This window comes from Tasmannia lanceolata, unplaced genomic scaffold, assembly GCF_043159265.1.
Source record: "Tasmannia lanceolata isolate RefF3 unplaced genomic scaffold, GAP_Taslan_0.1 ptg000013l, whole genome shotgun sequence".
Classification (NCBI taxonomy): domain Eukaryota; kingdom Viridiplantae; phylum Streptophyta; class Magnoliopsida; order Canellales; family Winteraceae; genus Tasmannia; species Tasmannia lanceolata.
In genome coordinates, this window is record NW_027518690.1 from 43949314 (window position 1) to 43968825 (window position 19512).

Genomic DNA, 19512 nt, shown 5'->3' on the forward strand with positions numbered 1-19512 from the left:
TAATTTGGAAATTTCTGAATTTTTTTAACGGAGCGAATCTTGAGAGCAAGGATTAAAATTTTGGCTTCAGCCTCATCTGACATCGAAATTTCGGCCTCTCAAGATTCGCTACTTGTCAATGAACTGAAAGTAATATTGGCACTCGAAAAAAATTAAACAGATTTAGATCACAACTAATTGAAGTATTTAAACAAACCCTTGTTGAACATTTGCTTGCATATCACATTCTTTCAACAAAATTATCTTATTCAGATGACTCTTATCTGCCCACTTATGGTGGCAAACCCTCTCTTGAATTACGAATCCATGGATTCATTCAGGAAGCATGTATCACACGACTCAGTATCTTGGTCCTCCCTGTTGGGAGTGTGATCACGGGAACACACCCCCTTTATATATTATGAATATAGATACAAGTAACTACATTCGTATTTATGTTTTTTATTTGTGCCTGTTGTCTAACTCGAACGGATTAACTGGATAGTGACATTTTGCTGTGTACCTGTTCTTAGAAATGTATCATTTTAATTTATGTGCGCATGTGCATTGTTCTTGGATTCCTTATCTGAACTTCGAACTTTTGAAAAACGGGAGAGCCATAGATTCATATTTTCAGGAGGGATGACAGAACTTTATTTTCAGTGTGTATTATTTGGAAACCTGGAAATGTATAAAACGGTGCACTCAGTGCTTCCAATAATTATTCATTGTTCACATTTTTCTCCAGTGTCTAACACAACCTTAACCGTGCAGGTAACTGTACATGGACTTTGTATCTTGCATGTAATCAGTAGCTGCCTTAATGAAATATGATTTGTGCCTTTGGATTTTCTTATGACATTTCTAATTTGATATCTTTTCTTGTTTTGTCAGCCTAAAAATGTGTGCTAGTCATTTAGTGCAAATAAAATCACTTTTTTGGTAGGTAAGCTGGGATTGAACCTCCGACCTCTGGGTTGAAGAACAAAGCCCTGACCATTGAACTAGAGGCTCGCTCAATCCCTTCAAATAAAGTCACTGTCTTATTAGTATCTTCTTTTGTTTTTTGTTTTTTTTTTGAAATGTATCGTATTTTTTTTAGTTGTAATTCTTCAGTTTTTGCTTCATAATTCATTTATGGAAGGAAATATCATTTATTTTCCTTCTGCAGGTCTTCTGTACAAAGCCAACATGCATACAGGAAGTGTACTTGAATACACTCTTGCTTTTACTAGTGCTGCATTGGATAGATACCGTAGTAAATGGAATGCAGCTCCAAAGACTGGGTTCATTGACATCACAACTTCAAAGGACTTCTATCGTGTTTTCAGTGGCCTCCAATTTGTAAGCAGCAACCTTGAGTTCCTCTTTAATTATGACATTGTCCATTGTTCTAAGAACTGATATCATATTTTTATAGTGAACAATCTTTTCTAGTTATCAAACAAATAGGAAGGATAAGTAATATGCTCAGAACTTCAGTAAAAGTTTAGGTTATCAACATATGAATGACATCCAGACAAAATATTGTCTTTCAAATGAATTATGGAAATAATTCTTGAAAAGTTAACAATTAAGCTGGTCCCTTTTCAGAGAGAAGAAAAAATCAGAAAAAGTTGAGCTGGACCAGCTACCGAGCAAAAAAATGCAGTGCCTTATTTCTTTCTTTGATCTTATTTCCTAGAAGCTCAAGTGTCTATCTGGATTCACTCCCCTCATATATGTGCGCGCACATGGAGAGTGTGTGTGGGTGGGTTGGAGGACGCAGATGTATCAGTTGGATTCAATAAGTTTTTTTATGTTTCGGTAAGCCTAACCTTCTATATATGGATATGAAGTGGTGTGGGTAAGGTTCTGTGGGTTTCTCTGACCAACTGTTTTCATTGATTTTGAAACTTCATCAATGTCATTACTAGCGCTCTTTACACCAATCACAAACCCATTCCAAAAGCTACATCCTACAGTTCTAGGTCATTAGGATATCTATACATGTGTTTTGGTCTTATAATTGTTTTAGATGATTCTAAGTATGCTTGATGATGGTGATCTATTCTTGACGATTATCCAAGACAGTTGACGTTGCAAATAGCAAGTGGAAGTTCTTGACTAACCAGAAGCTTACAATCCATTAGTCTTGGCTTGAGAGACTCTGTCTTTCGCCTTGATTTTCTTCCAGGATGCTTTTTCCCGTTATTTTTCATCTTGGAGCTTCAATCGTACTCTTAGAAGGACACAGGCGAAGTGTATACAAGACACTTTTGATCTTATAATGAATATTGGCTCTTGATAGGATGAAAGGAGGAGGTTTTGGGTAATTGTTTTTGTATTGGTTCTCTATGCCTACTAGTTGGTTTCGGGTATGCCCGTGCTAGCACTTTATCTTTAACATATTGTATCGCAGGATGGGACCCCTGGTCCCGAATGCTAGCTTAATATTAATGAAATATGTCAATTTTCAAAAAAAATAAAAATACGACCAAGCGAATGAGGTGCATGAATTCGTTATTATCTGTTCCACCCTATGTGCATTCACATTTCAATACAATGATGTATTGGCAGTTTCTATAGGAAGCTGCATTATGGATTTGAGAAAGTGAACTCTCTACACTATTCATTATTGAGTTGCAATAATTTGAAAGAATATAAATACAACATCTAAATGTCCTTGAAATAATATGCAAAGAACAAGTATTTTATTTATTGACATGCATGCGTAAGAATTCATAGAAAAGTTCCATTGCACTTAAATGTACTGTAACAATTGGGTTTCATTCTGATAGGGAACACGTATTTTCTTTATTAACATGCGTGAGTATTTTTTTAAAAGAATTCATAGGAAAGTTCTATAGACTTAAATATACTTTCACTATTGGGTTGCATTCTGATAGGGAACAAGTATGTTCTTTATTGACTTGCATGAGTATTTTTTTAAAGGAATTCATAGAAAAGTTCCATCGCACTTAAATGTACCGTAACTATTGGTTTGCATTCTGATGCGATGCTCTCTTCTGCTATGCATGGAACATCTCTAAAATGTATTATTGTTGGTTTGTACTGCTTAGATTCTGATATTTAGGTTGAAACATTTTTATCCAAATTGTAACATTGTCAGTGGCTAATCTGTATAATATGAGGGGGATTCCACCGAGAAAGATATGTACTAAGTTATTTCTCTTTATAACTTCCCATGAGCTACTAACAGTGTTGATGGTTTGGCCTGGTTTATCATGGGTTTTGTATAAGATTATAGGTATGATCTATTTTGATCAATCTGTGGAAACTTTGTGAATTTGCAGGGATACTTAGAGGAGTCCATTCAAGAAGCATCAGTCAATCGTGAATTATTGGGTGACTCAGTAGCTTGGGGTGGTTGCACAATAATATACTTGCTCGGTCAACAGCTCCACTTTGAGCTCTTCGATTTTTCCTATCAACTCCTCAATGTTGCGGAAGTGGAAAGTTTAACAATTACACAACCTGTATCATCAGACCGGACTAAGAATATTGCTTATGTGCAGGTAGCAACATGAGATTTGAAACTCTTTTGATTTGGCTGTTTGGTTGTGTGATAAGACTTCACTCCCATGCAAGAAAAAGATCCATTAGAGTGATCATGCAGTATATTAGTTTCTAACCTTTTGCTTTTTAAGTGAAGGTGCATTTTATGTCCTTTTTTGCATCAATCCATTTAAGTGTAGATGCATATTGTGTGTGCGTGCTGATATTGGCACTACTATGTCTTGATAATTGCATAATATCTGCTTGTCTTTTCTTTTTTAATTGGCTTCACATGCTTTTTTGAGAACTGTAATAACCTTTGGCAGCTGTTTAAATAATAAAAGACAAGATGAGTCAGTGCAATTATCAAAAACATGGTAGTGCTAATATCAATACACACGCCCCTTGGTATTGTTGACAAGAAAAAGGCAAGAACAGAACAAATAAAATGCATCTACCATTGATCTATCTTTATCTAAGGAAAGATGAAAATCTAAATTGTACAATAGAATAACTAGAAATGATTGTGAAGCAAAGAAAGCAAGGCAAATATAGAAAGCATTTTAAAATCAGATGATTTTATCTTATGTTTTTGGATTCTTTGCCAAGCAAGGCCGTGTTCATTTTAGATTATGCCAACCAATTGTGAATCCAAAACCAATTATTGGACTCAAATTTACGTTTAATTTTAAGTCCAATAATGGGTTTTGGACTCACAATTTGTTGGCATAATCTCAAGATGAAAATATAAAATGAACAGTAGAATATCTAGAAATGATTGTGAAACAAATACAGCAAGGCAAACATAGAAAGCATTTCAACATCAGATGATGATTTCTTTGGATTCTTTGCCAACTAACTGTTTCGACTCTATGTTCCAAATTAGATGTTTTGTGCTGTTCCTGATTGATTTTTTTTTTATGCTAACAGGGGTGGGAAAAACTAGTAGAAGCTATGAAGAAAGCAAGAAGGCTGAACAATCATGTGTTCTCGATGTTGAGGGCGCGTTGCCCACTGGAGGACAAGGTAGCATGTGCAATCAAGCAAAGTGGTGCCCCACTCCATCGGGTTAAGTACGAAAACACAGTGTCTGCATTTGAAACCTTGCCACAGAAAGGTGTCTGAACTGAAGCCACAACACCCGATCCCCTAATATTTTGTTTACTGAGCTATTTCTCTGTAGTTGGAAACCTTGCTTCATAACCAATAATATGTTCATTTATGTTGAACACCTTCTGTAAACTCCTCCTCTGGTGAGGCGTAGTATAATATGACCCATGAGAATGTATGCAAAAGGCTGTAGATGTTATTGTAATGAGATTTGTTGTTTCATTTGTATGTGAAGATTTAGAAACATGAAAGCCTACTACTTGGAAGCTAGATTGTATAATCTGAGCCCATGACATGTTGCATTTTAGTTAAAAGTTAGTAATTTATTCTAAAGAGATCTCATCTTGATGAATGAAAAATGACCATGATTCAGCATACATGTGGTACATCTTGATGATCGGGACCATTGATCTGATGGGTCATCATAGAGTGATCTAGTGGGTCCAGGTCTGACAATCAGCGGAGATCTCGTTCGCAAGATTGAGTGGTGCAAAAATCAATGGCTTGAAGACATTTTAAGGATGGTTTTTCTTCGTACTTGATCAAAGGCCTAGAATCATTTGAGAGTGGAGCCAAAGGCAATAGGCCAGATTTGTGATGGCCAACAATATTCGTGCACCTGATCACCTGCTACATGTTGCAATGGGTCCATGTACATGAGATATTTATTTAGGGCATGTTTGTTTACCATGATAAAAAAATCACGATTTTTTTATCTCGTCCTATGTAAGAGAGCAGCTAAAAAACTGGGGGAAATGGTTGAGGCTTTGTATCTCAAGTTCTCAACCTTGAGGTCAAGGGTTCGATCCCAACTTTTCCTACCAAAAAGAAAGTAGGCCCCCATTTGGGATTGAGCCTCCAGCTCAATGGTTAAGGCTTGGTCTTCAACCATGAGGTCTGAGGTTTGACCCTAGCTTACCTACGAAAAAAATGATGGCAAATCATATAGACAACCATGTTTTGATAATAGTCATGAAATCAAGTTGTCCTATAAGCTTTAACCAGCTGTAAATAGGTTCTGAAAGCTTTTTCAACTTGTCCCTCATTGCTTTAACCAGCTGTAAAAGGATTGTGAAAGCTTTTTGGGTACTTGTCAATACCTTTTTGCAAATTGTAACAGATGGTTAAAGCATATGGTGCAATTGCAACACTAGAGGGCTTCTTCCTGCTGCCTATGTTTATTTAATAACATGCTTTTATTTGAATGGTATTTGATTTTCTCTCAATTTTGAGGAAAGTATAGGGAGGGAATTTCAGTTGACACACATTTTTAAATTAAACTTTCAGACACATGTTGTACAACTGACAAAAATGGTAAGAAATAATTTTACCTTTCTATACCATCTTCGATGTGATGGGGGAGACATCTCCTGCAAATTTAATGTCTCTTTTTTTTTCTACTTAAAAATTGACCCAAGGTATTGCCCATTAGACCCGATGTTCTGCCAACTTGACCTCATATATTGCCCGTTTGACCTTATATCTTGCCAACTTGATCCGATCTTTTGCCAACCCAACTAGATCTTTTGCAAACTCAACTCTTTTTTACATTAACTTCGAAATTAATGTCAATTACTTCGAAGTTAATGCCAATTAACTTCAAAGTTAATTCGAAGTTGATTAACTTTCATAAAAGATGGCATTAGCTTATGTTAATGGGCACATACACTGAAGTTAATTAACTTTCGCAAGATTGATTAGTGCAGAAATCAATGGTTTGAAGACATTTTAAGGATAGTATTTGTTAGGATCCCGAATATCTCTCCTCTCTTTCCTTCATCTCACTTTTTTTTAAAAATCATCTTTCTTTTCCTAGATAGTTTTGTTACACTTTGTTAGGCTAGATTTTAGGTATTTCTCTATTAAATAATAATTCCCTTACGTTTTGTAAGTCAGAAAAGTTCTGTTTGTATAGAAATTGGGAGAGTTTCGCCTTCTCTCGAATTTAGGCGACATTTTTATCTTCTTTCTCTTTTCTTTTCTTCTTCAAGGCTTGGAAATCCTAACAATTGGTATCAGAGCCGGCGATTGCCCACGTTGTTTTTTCAAGATGGCAGCAGGTTCTAACAGCACAAAGGCATCAACATGTAGAGAGCTTGACCAGGCACTCCAGGTGGTTCAACAAATTGTTGACAAACACAGTCAGCTTCTCCGCGATCTTCAACAGTCGGTAGCTAACATCGGCACTCAACTACAGAACATTCACGCTTCCTTCTAAAATCTTAAAGCTTTTTCTCATCCAAAACAACAACAATCAAATATCAGAGAACGCGTGCACAACAAAGAGATCCACCCTCAACTAAATCAAGGTGAGTCTTGTAGGAACAACCATCCCTTTATGATCTGCCCAAATTTGACGGTACAAATCCAGCCTAGTTGCTTTATATTGTTGATCATTTCTAGGCCATACATCATCTCTCTGATGAGGGCTTGTCCAATTATAGTTTTTTCAAGTTTTTTTATGTAGAAGATAGAAAGGGGCATCTGAACCCCTCCCAGCCGCTCTTCCGCTCTCCCTCTGGGTAAGAAAAAATCCCATGAATTTTTTAGGGAAATGATCGATTTCAGCACTCCACCCTTGTTATAAGACATGCGAAAGCATCTTATCGTTTAGTCTTTAGAGGGCTTGTAAAAGTTTTTTGAGAACTGTAATATTCTCCTGACAGCCCTTTAAACACTACACGACAAGATGCGTCGCGCATCTTATAAAAACATAGCGGTGTTGATATCATTTCCCTCTTTTTTATTGGGTGCCAAAGATGCCCTTAACTTAAACAATGCTAGCTTTAAAAGTTTTCCCCTAAACTTAAACAATGCATTTTAAAAGTTGAGTAATGCAAGATTCACCCTTGCAAAAAAAAGGGGGTAAAAGAGCGCCCCCACTGGTCAATTTGCATTTATGATAGTTATGATTGTAATTTTTTGTAATGTGAAGCCAATGGGGACACCCTTTCAAGCCATTTTTGCAAGGGCGCCCACAAGTTTAGCATTCCTCTTTATAGGAAAGTGTTTTGCCATAATAAAAAGGGATTTTTGCTGATTAGTCGCTCCATGGCAAAATAATTGCTTATTAGTCCCTAAGAAAAGCATATTATTTTATTAGTCCTACTTTTTGAAAATATTTGCTAAAAGGTCCCTAAAACTCACCTACGTCAATTTTCTCCATTAAAAATTCTAATATGGCAAATTTACCCCTCCCAACCCATTTAATAGGTTTTAGCGTTTTTCGATTTCACTTCCATTATTTTCGGAAAAAAACTAAGAAATAATCTCTTCGAAAATCCTTCAACAAAAAAATCATTTTAGGAATTAAATAAATTGAAAATCTTTCTAAAATATTAAATAGGGTTGGAATAAAGTAAGAAATTTTAGGAAAAATTTTTCGTTTCTAACTTTTCCAGAATTGAATAAATTGAAAATCTCTCTAAAATATTAAATAGGGTCGGAATAAAGTAAGAAATTTGAGGAGAAGAATAAGGGAGAATATCAAAGGAAAGTCAAAATGGGCTAAAACGTTAACAACTTTGAAAGATTTTCGAAGAGAATATTGGAAGAGATAATATTTTGCTTATTTCCTAGTTATTTTTCCGAAAATAATGGAAGGGAAATCAAATAACGCAAAAACAGATTAAATGGGTCAGGGGTAAATTTGCCGTATTAAAATTTTTAACGAAAAAAATTGACTTAGGTGAGTTTTATGGACCTTTTAGTAAATATTTTCTAAAAGTAAGACTAATAAGATAATATGCTTTTCTTAGGGACTAATAAGCAATTGTTTTGCCATGTAGGGACTAATCAGTAAAAATCCATAATAAAAAAGGAAGAGGGCGTAGGAGTAAATTCCTGTTTCCATCAAATGGCGAAAATGCCCTTATGAGAGGGTTCAACAAACTCCTTCCCGTATATCTCGGTCGGCAGTTGGGAAAACGAGATTTTGGATAAATTTTAATGGCATTGCAGAATAATTTAACCCCTGTAAAAGGGCATTTTTGTCATTTGTAGCCTTGTCTTTTCCTTCCTAATTACTAGACCAATAAATTGTTTTTAGTCCTTTTCAGCCATTCCGTTTTTAGCAATCCATAGTTTTACAAGGGCCGATGTTATTTTCACCCCCACTTCAGAACGCATTCACCCCACTTATAACGTGAAAAGTTGCAACCTTAACGCTTTTTTGACGTCAAATCTCGTTAAAAGTGGGGCGAATGCGTACTGCATTGGGGCTGAAAATATCATGTAAAACTCCCTATACGGCAAAAATCAAGAATCCCTCTGAAAGCGAATTAGGGCGAGTGCAGACACTACGTAACTTTCAAAAGGATTATTTCAGGTCTTGTACTAAATTATTGGAACAAAACCTGGGTTTGCTAGGCAACTTTGCGGAAAGCCATTTTGTTTCTGACTGTTGCATGAGAGAACAGCCACCTCAGATGAATTAAATAAATAAGACAAAATCTGCTAAAAAGTTAACCCGTGTGGCTGTGTTCTTTTGCAAAAGTCAGCCAAGAAAGGGCAATGACAAATTCACATTAAAGTCTGCCGCCTTACCCTCCTTTAAAGTGGTGCGAACTATCCGTATGAATTTATCATCGCCCCTAGAAATGGCTTTTGCGGAATTTCCTAGCAAATCCCTAGGCAGTCAATCAAGTTCTTATATGTGCTATTCTGGGATTTGCTAGGGACCATTGCATAGGCATTTCACGGATGGGCTGTTGCATGTGACGCCAGCTACCTCATATAAATTAAATGAATAAGACAAAATCTGAGCCTGTGTGGCTGCTCTCACAAGCAGCAGTCCATCTGTAAAATGCCTTCTGCGATTGTCCCTAGCAAATCATGGCTGTTCTCGCTTTAACCATTGTTCTATTTGCTTTAACCATCTGTAAGGGTCCGTTCACTTGTTTTCTCGGGAAAGGAAAGGAAAGGAATCTGACGTGGCAGAAAGGAAAGGAAACTGTGCAGGAAAAGGAATCCTGTGCCTGTTTACTTGGGCAGGAAAATCTGAGAAATCCAGAGAAAAGGTTTCCTAAGCCTGTTCACTTGCCAAGTAAACTGTATTGGGAAAACTAAACAGATTCCACCAATCATTTTCCTATCTTTGTAATATTGATTCATAATTAGACCATAATAAGCTCTACCACCCAATTCCATTCAGTCACAGGGAATTAAAAGCAAAAGAAAAAAATAAGTTGAATTACCATGGTAACTGGTAACTGGTAACCATATGAAAAAAAATACACATTAGAATTAAAAGCAAAAGATAGTATTGAAACAAGTTTAAACATTAGAATATGGTATTGTCAATATTAAAACAAAGGGAGTGAGAATATCAATTTACTAAGACAATACTTCTAGACTAAATATAAGCCTAGTGCAAGAAGAGTAGAAGAAGAAGAAGAAGAAACTCACCGCGGAGAAGAAGTCGTGGGATGTTTTCTTGGAACTACAATAAAACCTAATTGGAAGAGGAACTCGTCACAGAAGAGCTTGTTGAAGCTTGGGGCGTAGGAATGTTGGTCTCTTCTTTTCTATCTTTGTTGGGCCCATTAATGGCATGTAAAAACACAGTAAGTTCAGCTTCTGCCTCCTCCCTACTCCCATACGAACGGAAGCACGCTCCACTAAACTCGTTAACTTGAAGATGACAGTATTGCCAACTGTCATATACGCCCACCTGCCTTCCCTTAAAAACCACATAAAACTTGTTTTTTGCCATTAACCTACAGAAATGCAAATAAAAAAAATAACAACATAAAGTATTAAAAAGTAACAACATATACAAGTCCAAGAAAATAATTCCAAGACCCAAGAACTATCAACCAAGAACAATAAGCGGTCCAAGAAAGTAAACAACATTACAATAAAGCCCAAGAAAAAAACCACATCAAAACAAGTCCAACAACAACATAACAAGTCCAAAATAAAGATGCAGAAAACTAGCAGACTCATACTACGATCATATAATACGATCGTATGATTCCCCAAAAAAGGTCCCCAAACCATAGCAACCTACGCCAAACGTGCCACAATATCGCCCATCACAGCCACTCGCTCTTCCTCGGAAAGGGAAAGGAAGACTTCAGCATCCTTGTGATTTTTGTGTAGGTACGTATAGGCCCTAAGCAGCTCCAACATGGTGAAACCAGAGGTGCTCATCACAACGGCTTTCAATTCAGCAAGGCTATGAACCTCACCAGTCGTAATGATGGCATCAGCAACCATCCTAACACTATCTGACAAGTAAGTCATATCAGATGAAAGTTGTCCACCACTTGTTCGCCTCTTCCTCTTCCCCTTACTACCTGATGCTGGGGTTTTCAGTGGCGATGAGTCACTAAAGCCCATGCTGGTGTCTCTAACTGGGGATGAATGACGTGATCTGGAAGCACGAGGAGCTGGGGGAGGAGTAAAAGCAGGGGTCGTACCGTCGAACATATCATCGAGCTCTATTGCCTGGCTCGATGAGAAAAGTCCCTCAACATCCTGTGTCCTGAGAAGGGGCATGTCTGTCCCTAGCGAACTCTCCAGTGGCATAATCTTCCCCGAACACTACTTTCATCTCCTCATATAGCTCCCAACGGTTATTAAAGAAGCGTAAATGCTCAAGATTCCTCTGAAAACAAAACGAGGCATTGTAAGGATTATGACGAAATTGTGTCTTCAGGTAACGAAGGAATTATGACGACTTATACTTACCGCCAAATAGTCATTCTTCACTTGCTCTTCAACGGATATTTTCTTCAGCTGTGGATCCCAACCAAATCCGCTCAGGTTGACGATAGTGTTAAGAAACCTATAGTTGGTTTCCATCGTCTTCAAACGGTTCTTAACGTGGTCATTTGTGATCTACTTTTTAAGGACAGTAGTAAGCTCCTGCGCTGCGCCACTGTACGCAGCATCTTTAAAACCATTGGGGGCCTTCTGGCCTTCGGCAATCTGATGCTGAATAGCTACTATGAGATGTCTATCCATATCGTCGTTCCAGGAGTTATTTTTCTTCCTCCTCTCTATTGAAGTTGATTCCATTATATTTACAACATTGTGAAACAATATATCATCAAATAGAGTACCATTGAACATAGTAGAAAAATATCCAAATAATCACTCACAACAATATATCATTAAATAGAGTACGATGAAACAGATTACTATTACAACCCAAGAAATTTCAAATCCTAATACAGTCAAACAACATATGATGAAACACAGTTGCAGAAGTCTAATCGAAATAGTCATAAAATTATTACAACCCAAAAACATGTCATCCTAATGACGACCACGTCGTTGAGCTTGAAAATCATTCCACATATGATTCATTATTCTTGTTCGAAGTAGACCGCCCGCTCTCACATCTTCAGCTCTAGTAAGAAAACGATCTTCTTCTTCTTCGTCATCCTCCTCCGCTACAGTTAGCCCCAACTCATTGTCTACAATTGGAATGTATGTATCGTTCGGCATCTCCCTCCTTATGTGATTGTGGACGCAACAACAGGCTAACACTATGTCGACTTGTCGTTCAAATGGGTACATGGGTGGCGTATTAATTATGTTGAATCGCTTCTTTAAGACACCGAAAGTCCGCTCGATTACATTCCTTGCTGATGAATGCCTTTGATTGTACAACTCATCTGCAGTTCGAGGTCTGCGCCCTCTAATGTCGTTTAGGTGGTAACCAATGCCTCTGATAGGAGTTATAAAATTTCTCAGGCATGGGTACCCACCATCAGCAAGGTAAAACTTTCCTACAGACACACGAAGGGATATATATAAGTTTCATAACCGAGAACAACAACAGAGGTACGGAGTAAAAGACAAACTCAGTAGTACCTGGTAAACAAGGAATCCCATTCGGCTTTGATAAAGCAGATGCTAGGACCCTAGAGTCTGATGCCGACCCTTCCCACCCAGCTAACACGTAAGTAAACTTCAGGTCGAAGTCACATACAGCTAGCACATTTTGAGAGGGCCATCTCTTACGACAAATAAATCTAGGTTTCATATCCTCGGCTACTGTTGCTTGAATGTGTGTTCCGTCAATTGCACCAATGCAATCCTACAATATGGACATTTAAAATGTCACCCGTCAGTGCTGACATATGAGTAACTTGTTATGCAACTTACATGCTACTACAAGGTAATAAACGATACCTTAAAGTACGGCATAAAATTTGGGTTATCAGCAATGTGATGTGGTGTGTCCCTTGATGGAGGTAATATGAACAACTCTTGCAGTTTGAGCACAGCACATAGAACCTTGTTAAAATACTTCGAAACAGTGGCCCCTGATCGTCTAATGGATGCTCTAATAGTACGGTTCCTTTGGCTGTGGGCAATTACTTGTAAGAAAATCGCCACTTGTTCCTCAACACAACAGTGTATTGTGTCTTCAAGTAGGACCGTGTTTCTAAATATCGCGACGAAGCTGCGGAAGCACCGAACATCCATTCGCAGAAGCGCAATACAATGATTCTCTGCATTCGTAACACGTGTAACAAATGTCCTACGAGTTTCGTACCCACTTTCATAAGGGCCCCTTGTCATATTTTCTTCAACGTAAAGTCTAACCCTAACCGTCGATGTAGCTACCGCAGCCATTACTAGAGCTACAGCTCGAATAATCAGTGTCCTCCTATTTGGTAGTTCTCGAGGCATGATAATCGATGGTAGCCCTATATGAGCAGCACCAAACCACCAAGACATTATAACCGACCACACAAGAAAAGCAGGAAAAAAAAAAGCTCTACAAAAGAAGCTGTAAAAGATCAAATTAGTACCCACAACCAAGCCATTATATAGAACCCAAAAAACAAAAAAAATGGAAATCAGGCCCTAAACCCTAATACATGGGTCCGTTCTCAACAAAAATGAAACCCTAATCACAAACAAAAACTGGTAATAATGCTTGAATCTCAACAGATCCAAGCCATTCTTTGTAAAAAAAAACAAAAAAGGGGATGGGTCTGTGGAAAAATGGATCTCTTGCAAAGAAGGTTGGATAAGTTGGAAAGTCACAGAGCCCAGGAAACCCCTTTTTGCTGCAAAATCAGATTTTCAAAATACTCAATTTTATTCAGAAAAAAATGTACCCTAACCAGTGAGGGACCCCATTTTTGCCAAAGGAGGCAGCAGCTCAAACCCCATTTCTGCCATTAAGAAGAAGTCACCATTCTTGAAATAGAACCAAGCCATTTCATCCCAACAGATCCAGCCCATTTATTCCCAATAGAACCAACCCATTTCTTCCCAACAGCTCAAACCCCATTTCCGCCATTGCTGAAGAAGGCAGCAGCTCAAACCCACTTTCTGGAAAAATTTGTGTTGAAAACACTACATTTTTTTCATGAAAATAGGGGTTTCCAAAAAATAGAAAAGAGAGGTAGAGAGAGAGAGAGGGAGAAGCAGATCCCCCATTTTTCCAAGGAAAAAATGAAAACCCAAATTTGAAGAATGAAAAAAATGCAAAAAAATATAAAAAAGGAGAGAGGCTTACCTTATCTGGAATGGGTGTTCGCTCCTCAAGATTCGCCGGAGAGGACACAGAGGTCGCCTGAGACAACACAGAGACAGATCTGGAGAAGAAAAAAAAGGAAAAATGGTGAGAATAAGACGGAGAGAGAGAGAGAGAGAGAGAGAGAGAGAGAGAGAGAGAGAGAGAGAGAGAGAGAGAGGAGAGAGGGAGAAGCAGATCCCCGATTTTTCCAGGAAAAAAATGAAAACCCAAATTTGAAGAATGAAAAAATGCAAAAAAATATAAAAAAGGAGAGAGGCTTACCTTATCTGGAATGGGTGTTCGCTCCTCAAGATTCGCCGGAGAGGACACAGAGGTCGCCTGAGACAACACAGAGCTAGATCTGGAGCAGAAAAAAAAGGAAAAATTGTGAGAATAAGACGGAGAGAGAGAGAGAGAGAGAGAGAGAGAGAGAGAGAGAGAGAGAGAGAGAGGGGGGTACCCGTCGGTTTGGTCTTCAACGCTCGCCGGCGGCTACTTCTCACCGGAGAAGGAGGAGAATGGGAGGCTACTGTTTCTGTGTTCGAAGACACGAGTGAGAGTTGGTTTTAGTGGAGCTCGATGAATTTTCCCACGAGAGAAAAGGAACAAAATCTCGCGGATTTAGTCGGAAAGCAAATCCCGCGTTTGCGAGAAAATATATTATCCACGTCATTTTTTTCACTTCCCACGTATGTATTTATGATTTCTCGGGAAACCATGTGAACAACGCAAAAACGTCTTTCTCGGGAAAAAAACATGCTTTCTTTTCCTTTCACAGGCGCGGGAATGCAAGTGAACAGGGCCTAAAAAGGCTTCTAGCAGCTTTGGGGGAATTGTAACATGGGATTTGCTAGGGACCATCACTTAAGGCATTTAGCGGACGGGCTATTGCATGAGAAAGCAGCCACATAGGCTAAATTTTTGTCTTGTTCATTTGATTCATTCTATGTGGCTACTCTCATGCAACAGTTCGTCCCCGAAATGCCTTCTGCGATGGTCCCCTAGCAAATCCCTCGTAACATAATTTTGAAGCATATGGGACAATGCAACACCAAAGGGCTTCTATTTGGTTTGCATGCTCATTGATTACATTGACATGCTTTTATTTGAATTTCTCTCGAGTTCTTAAAGCCATTGATTCCTTTTCTACTAAGATGAATTCAAATATGCTTTCTTCTTAAAATGTTTTCTCCATGTTGCATTAAATGCTTTGTGGAAGAAATAAAAGCATGTAATGCAACATTGTGTGTTCCGGAGAGTGGTAGAAGGAGAAGTCAAAGGGGAGGAGACAAGCATTTGATTTGTCTAGAAGAATAGTGAAATAGTGGTAAATAGTTTTTGGTTGTGCGGTAGTTTTCTCGGAGAGTAGTGGAAAAAGCAGTGGCGTTATTATCAGAGAGAGAGAGAGAGAGAGAGAGAGAGAGAGAGAGAGAGAGAGAGAGAGAGAGAGAGAGACTTTTTCCACCATTCTTCTATGAAAAGGTAGAAATTGGTTGGAAGATGAGGAGTGGGGACACTAGTGTCACATGGGCGCCAAGTAGGCAAGAAAGCAATAATGATATCTAGAACATGTTGGAGAGTCAAATGGAACTAATGTAATATTGGCAACCAAACATGGAATTTGCATTTATTGGCATTTGAAATTCTAATGAATGCCAAGCGTTTATGCAAGTGATGCACTTAATGCAATATTGTCACAAAAGACGCTCATATTCACTCATTATCGTGCTGGGTTAGACTTGGGGAAAGCCAACCCGATTTAATTTCGTGTTCGGTTAAGAATATTGATGCCCTGGGCAACCTAAACTTGATCTCATCTTGTAATTTTGTTGTGATTATTAAAATTTTAGTAATGTTTTTTTTCCTTTTTGCTCCGATCCAACTAGGCCCGATTTGGAAAAACGAGTTAGACATGTTGGGTTAGGGTTGAGAGATCTATAGGCGGCTCATATTAGAGTTGACCCTCCTCAAGCTGAAGCTCAGGTTGGACCCGTCAGGGTTGAGTAAATACCTTGGGTTAGCCTCAGTTGGATGCAACCTAGCCTGAATTGCACCCCTACCTCGGAGAATATGTTTGCAGCAATGTAATATCTTTTTTTCCCCCTTGGAAAATGGTTTGAGGACACCCTTGTAGGATGGCAGGGCTGGGACCACCAGCTCCTCCGTACCCTTCATGTGAGTTAGGTTGCGCAGTTGACCTACCCACATGGAGGGCGTACAAGGACTCACAATCCCAGCCCTACGATCCAACAAGGGCACAATACTAAAAGTCCTCTAGGAGTTTTTTGAAGTATCATTTCTCGTGTGACTTCTGCGTGATCTAGTTCCTTCGTATTGTGGAACCTATGGTGGAGATGACGTGCCTCAAAATACACTCATTAATGATCTCAATTAACCCTGTTTATGACTTGGGCATGGATAATTAAGAAAAAATTTATGTTTTATATGCAATGGCTTATATGAAAATGCTCTAAAGAGGATCACTGTTATGAAATGATTGAGCCGACCAATGATATAAGCTTGTCCTATTGCCCTTGGACTCACTTTAATGTTGACCCCCACTTTGATTAGATGATCCAAATAACCCCTAGGGTATCCCTAAGAGACGTTAATTCTTTGAGTTTTGTAGGCCTTAATGTTTTGAATGGGATGTCTATTGGACGTAGGGTAAAAAAGATCCAATAGACATCGATTACGCATAACTAGGGCAGTTGATCTAGTAGATCTCTAGGGTAAAAAGATTAGTCATAAATACAATAGAGAGAGGGGCTCAAAGAAGAAAAGGGGGCCAATATATAACTTTCCCCATATGTTCATGATAATATGTTGTGAGGACATGCCACCCATGTTGTTTTGATCCCATGCATAGCCCTGTTTGGATTACAAGAAAAACATTTCCGGTGGATTTTTTTTTTCTTTTCATGATTTATAGATTTATAGGGAAATTATATGACTATGGTTAATTCAAAGGATATTATCGTAAATTGAAGGTCCTAAGTAAAAATTGAATAGGTTTGGTTCAAGTTATCGTTAAAAAGGTAAGAAAATGTAAAAAATATTTTCCCTTTCTAAACTTTTCTGAAAAATTCTTGCAATCCAAACTTGGCCCTAGAGGAAAGTATTCCTACACGATCGTGTAAATAAGTTATCTACTCTGTCTGCTTAAAATACAGTGGGGGCCCACATTGTTTAGGTGATCCAAACCACTCATTTGATGGGCCCTCACATAGATAGGGTGTGACCAACAGATCAGCTCCATAAGATTATCATAACCCTTCGATTTGTGGAGGTAGGAGACAATTAAAATCAATGATTTAGATTTTTTTTTCGCCCAAATTAAGGGCATGGGATAATCCCAGCATGTTGTTCTCAATTACATTTAGCTAGACTTCTGATTGTTGTTCGAATTAGTGGATTTTGACCTTAGGCTCTTGCAAACCAAAGAGCCTAAGGGGCTGTCTGGTTTGCAAGAGAGGGTGGAAAGCAGGGGCGGAGGAACACATACCATGATGGGGGCCATGGCCACCCAATGGCTTGCAAAATCCTTTTTATAATGCATGGATGTACATGCATGCATAGCTATTTTAGTGGCCATGGCCCCCCAATGACCAATACAAGCAAGTGTACATTAGTCCGGCCCGCACAATTGTAAATTCCTGGCTCTGCCCCTGGTGGAAAGGAAACTATTTTCCAAGTTTCCACCTCTTTCCCTTGTTTGTTAGTAGGAGGAAACAAAATGTGAGAGGACGTGCCTATCCATTTTCTAAGAAAAGATCATCCCACCTCACTCGAAAATCTTTCCATCTAAAAGGTAGGACGTGGCTTGCCGTTCCAACACGAAAATAGGTATTGGGATCGTGGCTTGCAAAATCAGCGATCTTGGCTTTGACGTATCACGTATGCACGTGTCCCTACATGGGATCCAAATATTACATGTTACCATTGATCTCAACAATGAGTACGAAAGCTCTCTTTGGTTCGCAGGAAAAGTTGAGGAAAGGTGAAATTTTTTCTCTCATGCTACCTTCTTTTCTTGTTTAGTTTTAAGGAAAAGAACTCTTTTCCCTAACTGACAAGTAGACTGCATTTTGAACAACTTTCTAACAAGAAGCTAACCAATCCTCAACTATCATTGCTGGGGTAAAAATAACGGCCTAATCACAAGCCGGCACGTGTTAGAGGATAATTAAGTAATCTTTCCCAATCTGAAAGGTTCTAGGGTGAGTCCTTGCCCAATTGCAAGCTGACACCTGTTTAGAGGCATTAGGTTAATCTCATCCATGATCCCCATTTAACCTCTAATTATAAATAGCCTTCTAACATTCAAAGGTAAATGTTCAATTTCTAAACCTTACTATTCATTGCGTGCTTTATTATCTGTTGCTGGTCACTGACTTGAGCATTAGAGGGCACCAACTCCGGGTAGGTGGTCTGAATGTTTGTTTGTGTGCACAGGCGGACCTTAGCTCTTCCATGAACATATCAATAGATCACCAATTTTGGCCACAACACCTCAAAACCATCAAAATGGATTTGTCAGCATTTTCATCGAAGATACATTTTTCCCTTTGATATACTAACTGTGAACCCATTGATGAGATGCCAAAATTGTTTTGTTAGGGTAGTCTTTCTTTGATCAATAGCCTTCTAATTACTAGATCAACCGCTCCTGATATTCGATGCTCTGGAAAAAAAATCCAGCATAGTTGGATTAAAAACCTAGATTACTCGCACCAAACAAGTGTACATCATATAAAAACTCAAATACCGAAACCTACGTTGTGTGCGCGTTAAGTCCATAGTTAACAAAAACAACATCGCCGCGTAAAACTCATTTTAATGGTTTGCCGTTTAAAACTTTTATAGTAAAAAAGACTCCATTTTTTAAGGAAAATGTTTGAAACATGTTTAAAATGCATTTTAAACGTATTATTTTAAACATGTTTTTTTGGCCAACTCTCCAACTTTAACACTACTATACTTTGCAAATTACAAAAATTTAAGTACATTTTTTGTGTTTCCGTATTTTTTACTACGTTGTTTTAAGCCAGAACCGTTTTAAACTCAAATTTTTGCTGTCTCGTTTTATTGCCAAATCACGTTTTGCTAACCATGGTTCCACCTAGTATTTATCAAAAATACAGTCCACCCAACTCATAGACTGCACCCCATAAACTATATCCATAGGAATCCTAACCCATCGATGTGTGGAGGTTTCGCAGTCTATCTAAAGATCAAGGGTTATGATCATCTTATGGAGATGATTTACTCCACACAGCTTATTTATGTTGTGGCCCAACAAATGAACAGTTTGAATGATCCTTTATACAGTGGGCCCTACTGTACTTTTTGAAAAATACTGGAATTCATGCCTACTCTCGGGTTGGGACATCACAGTGTTAAACTTAAAAGATTACAGTTTAAGGACTCATTAAGAT

At 38.3% G+C, this 19512-nt stretch overlaps 1 protein-coding gene and 1 long non-coding RNA gene across 4 annotated transcripts in view; one reads left to right on the top strand and one right to left on the bottom strand.

Moving 5' to 3' along the window:
- The window catches only part of PIR121 (transcription activator), a 65869-nt gene extending 61026 nt beyond the window's left edge, over window positions 1-4843 (top strand). For all 3 annotated transcript variants that reach the window (XM_077394779.1, XM_077394780.1, XM_077394781.1), the window contains exons 29-31: window positions 1151-1323; window positions 3276-3497; window positions 4408-4843. In XM_077394779.1, the coding sequence (XP_077250894.1) occupies window positions 1151-1323; window positions 3276-3497; window positions 4408-4602 (590 nt within the window). In that variant the 3' untranslated portion in view covers window positions 4603-4843. The remainder of the gene's footprint in view (window positions 1-1150; window positions 1324-3275; window positions 3498-4407) is intronic.
- A 5063-nt stretch (window positions 4844-9906) lies between these two features.
- Window positions 9907-14437, bottom strand: LOC143889219 (uncharacterized). Its single transcript, XR_013254792.1, has 3 exons — window positions 14357-14437; window positions 14075-14153; window positions 9907-10304 (listed from the first exon to the last, which is right to left on the bottom strand). It is a non-coding gene; the product is annotated as an uncharacterized LOC143889219 (long non-coding RNA).
- Between the last annotated feature and the right edge of the window lie 5075 nt (window positions 14438-19512).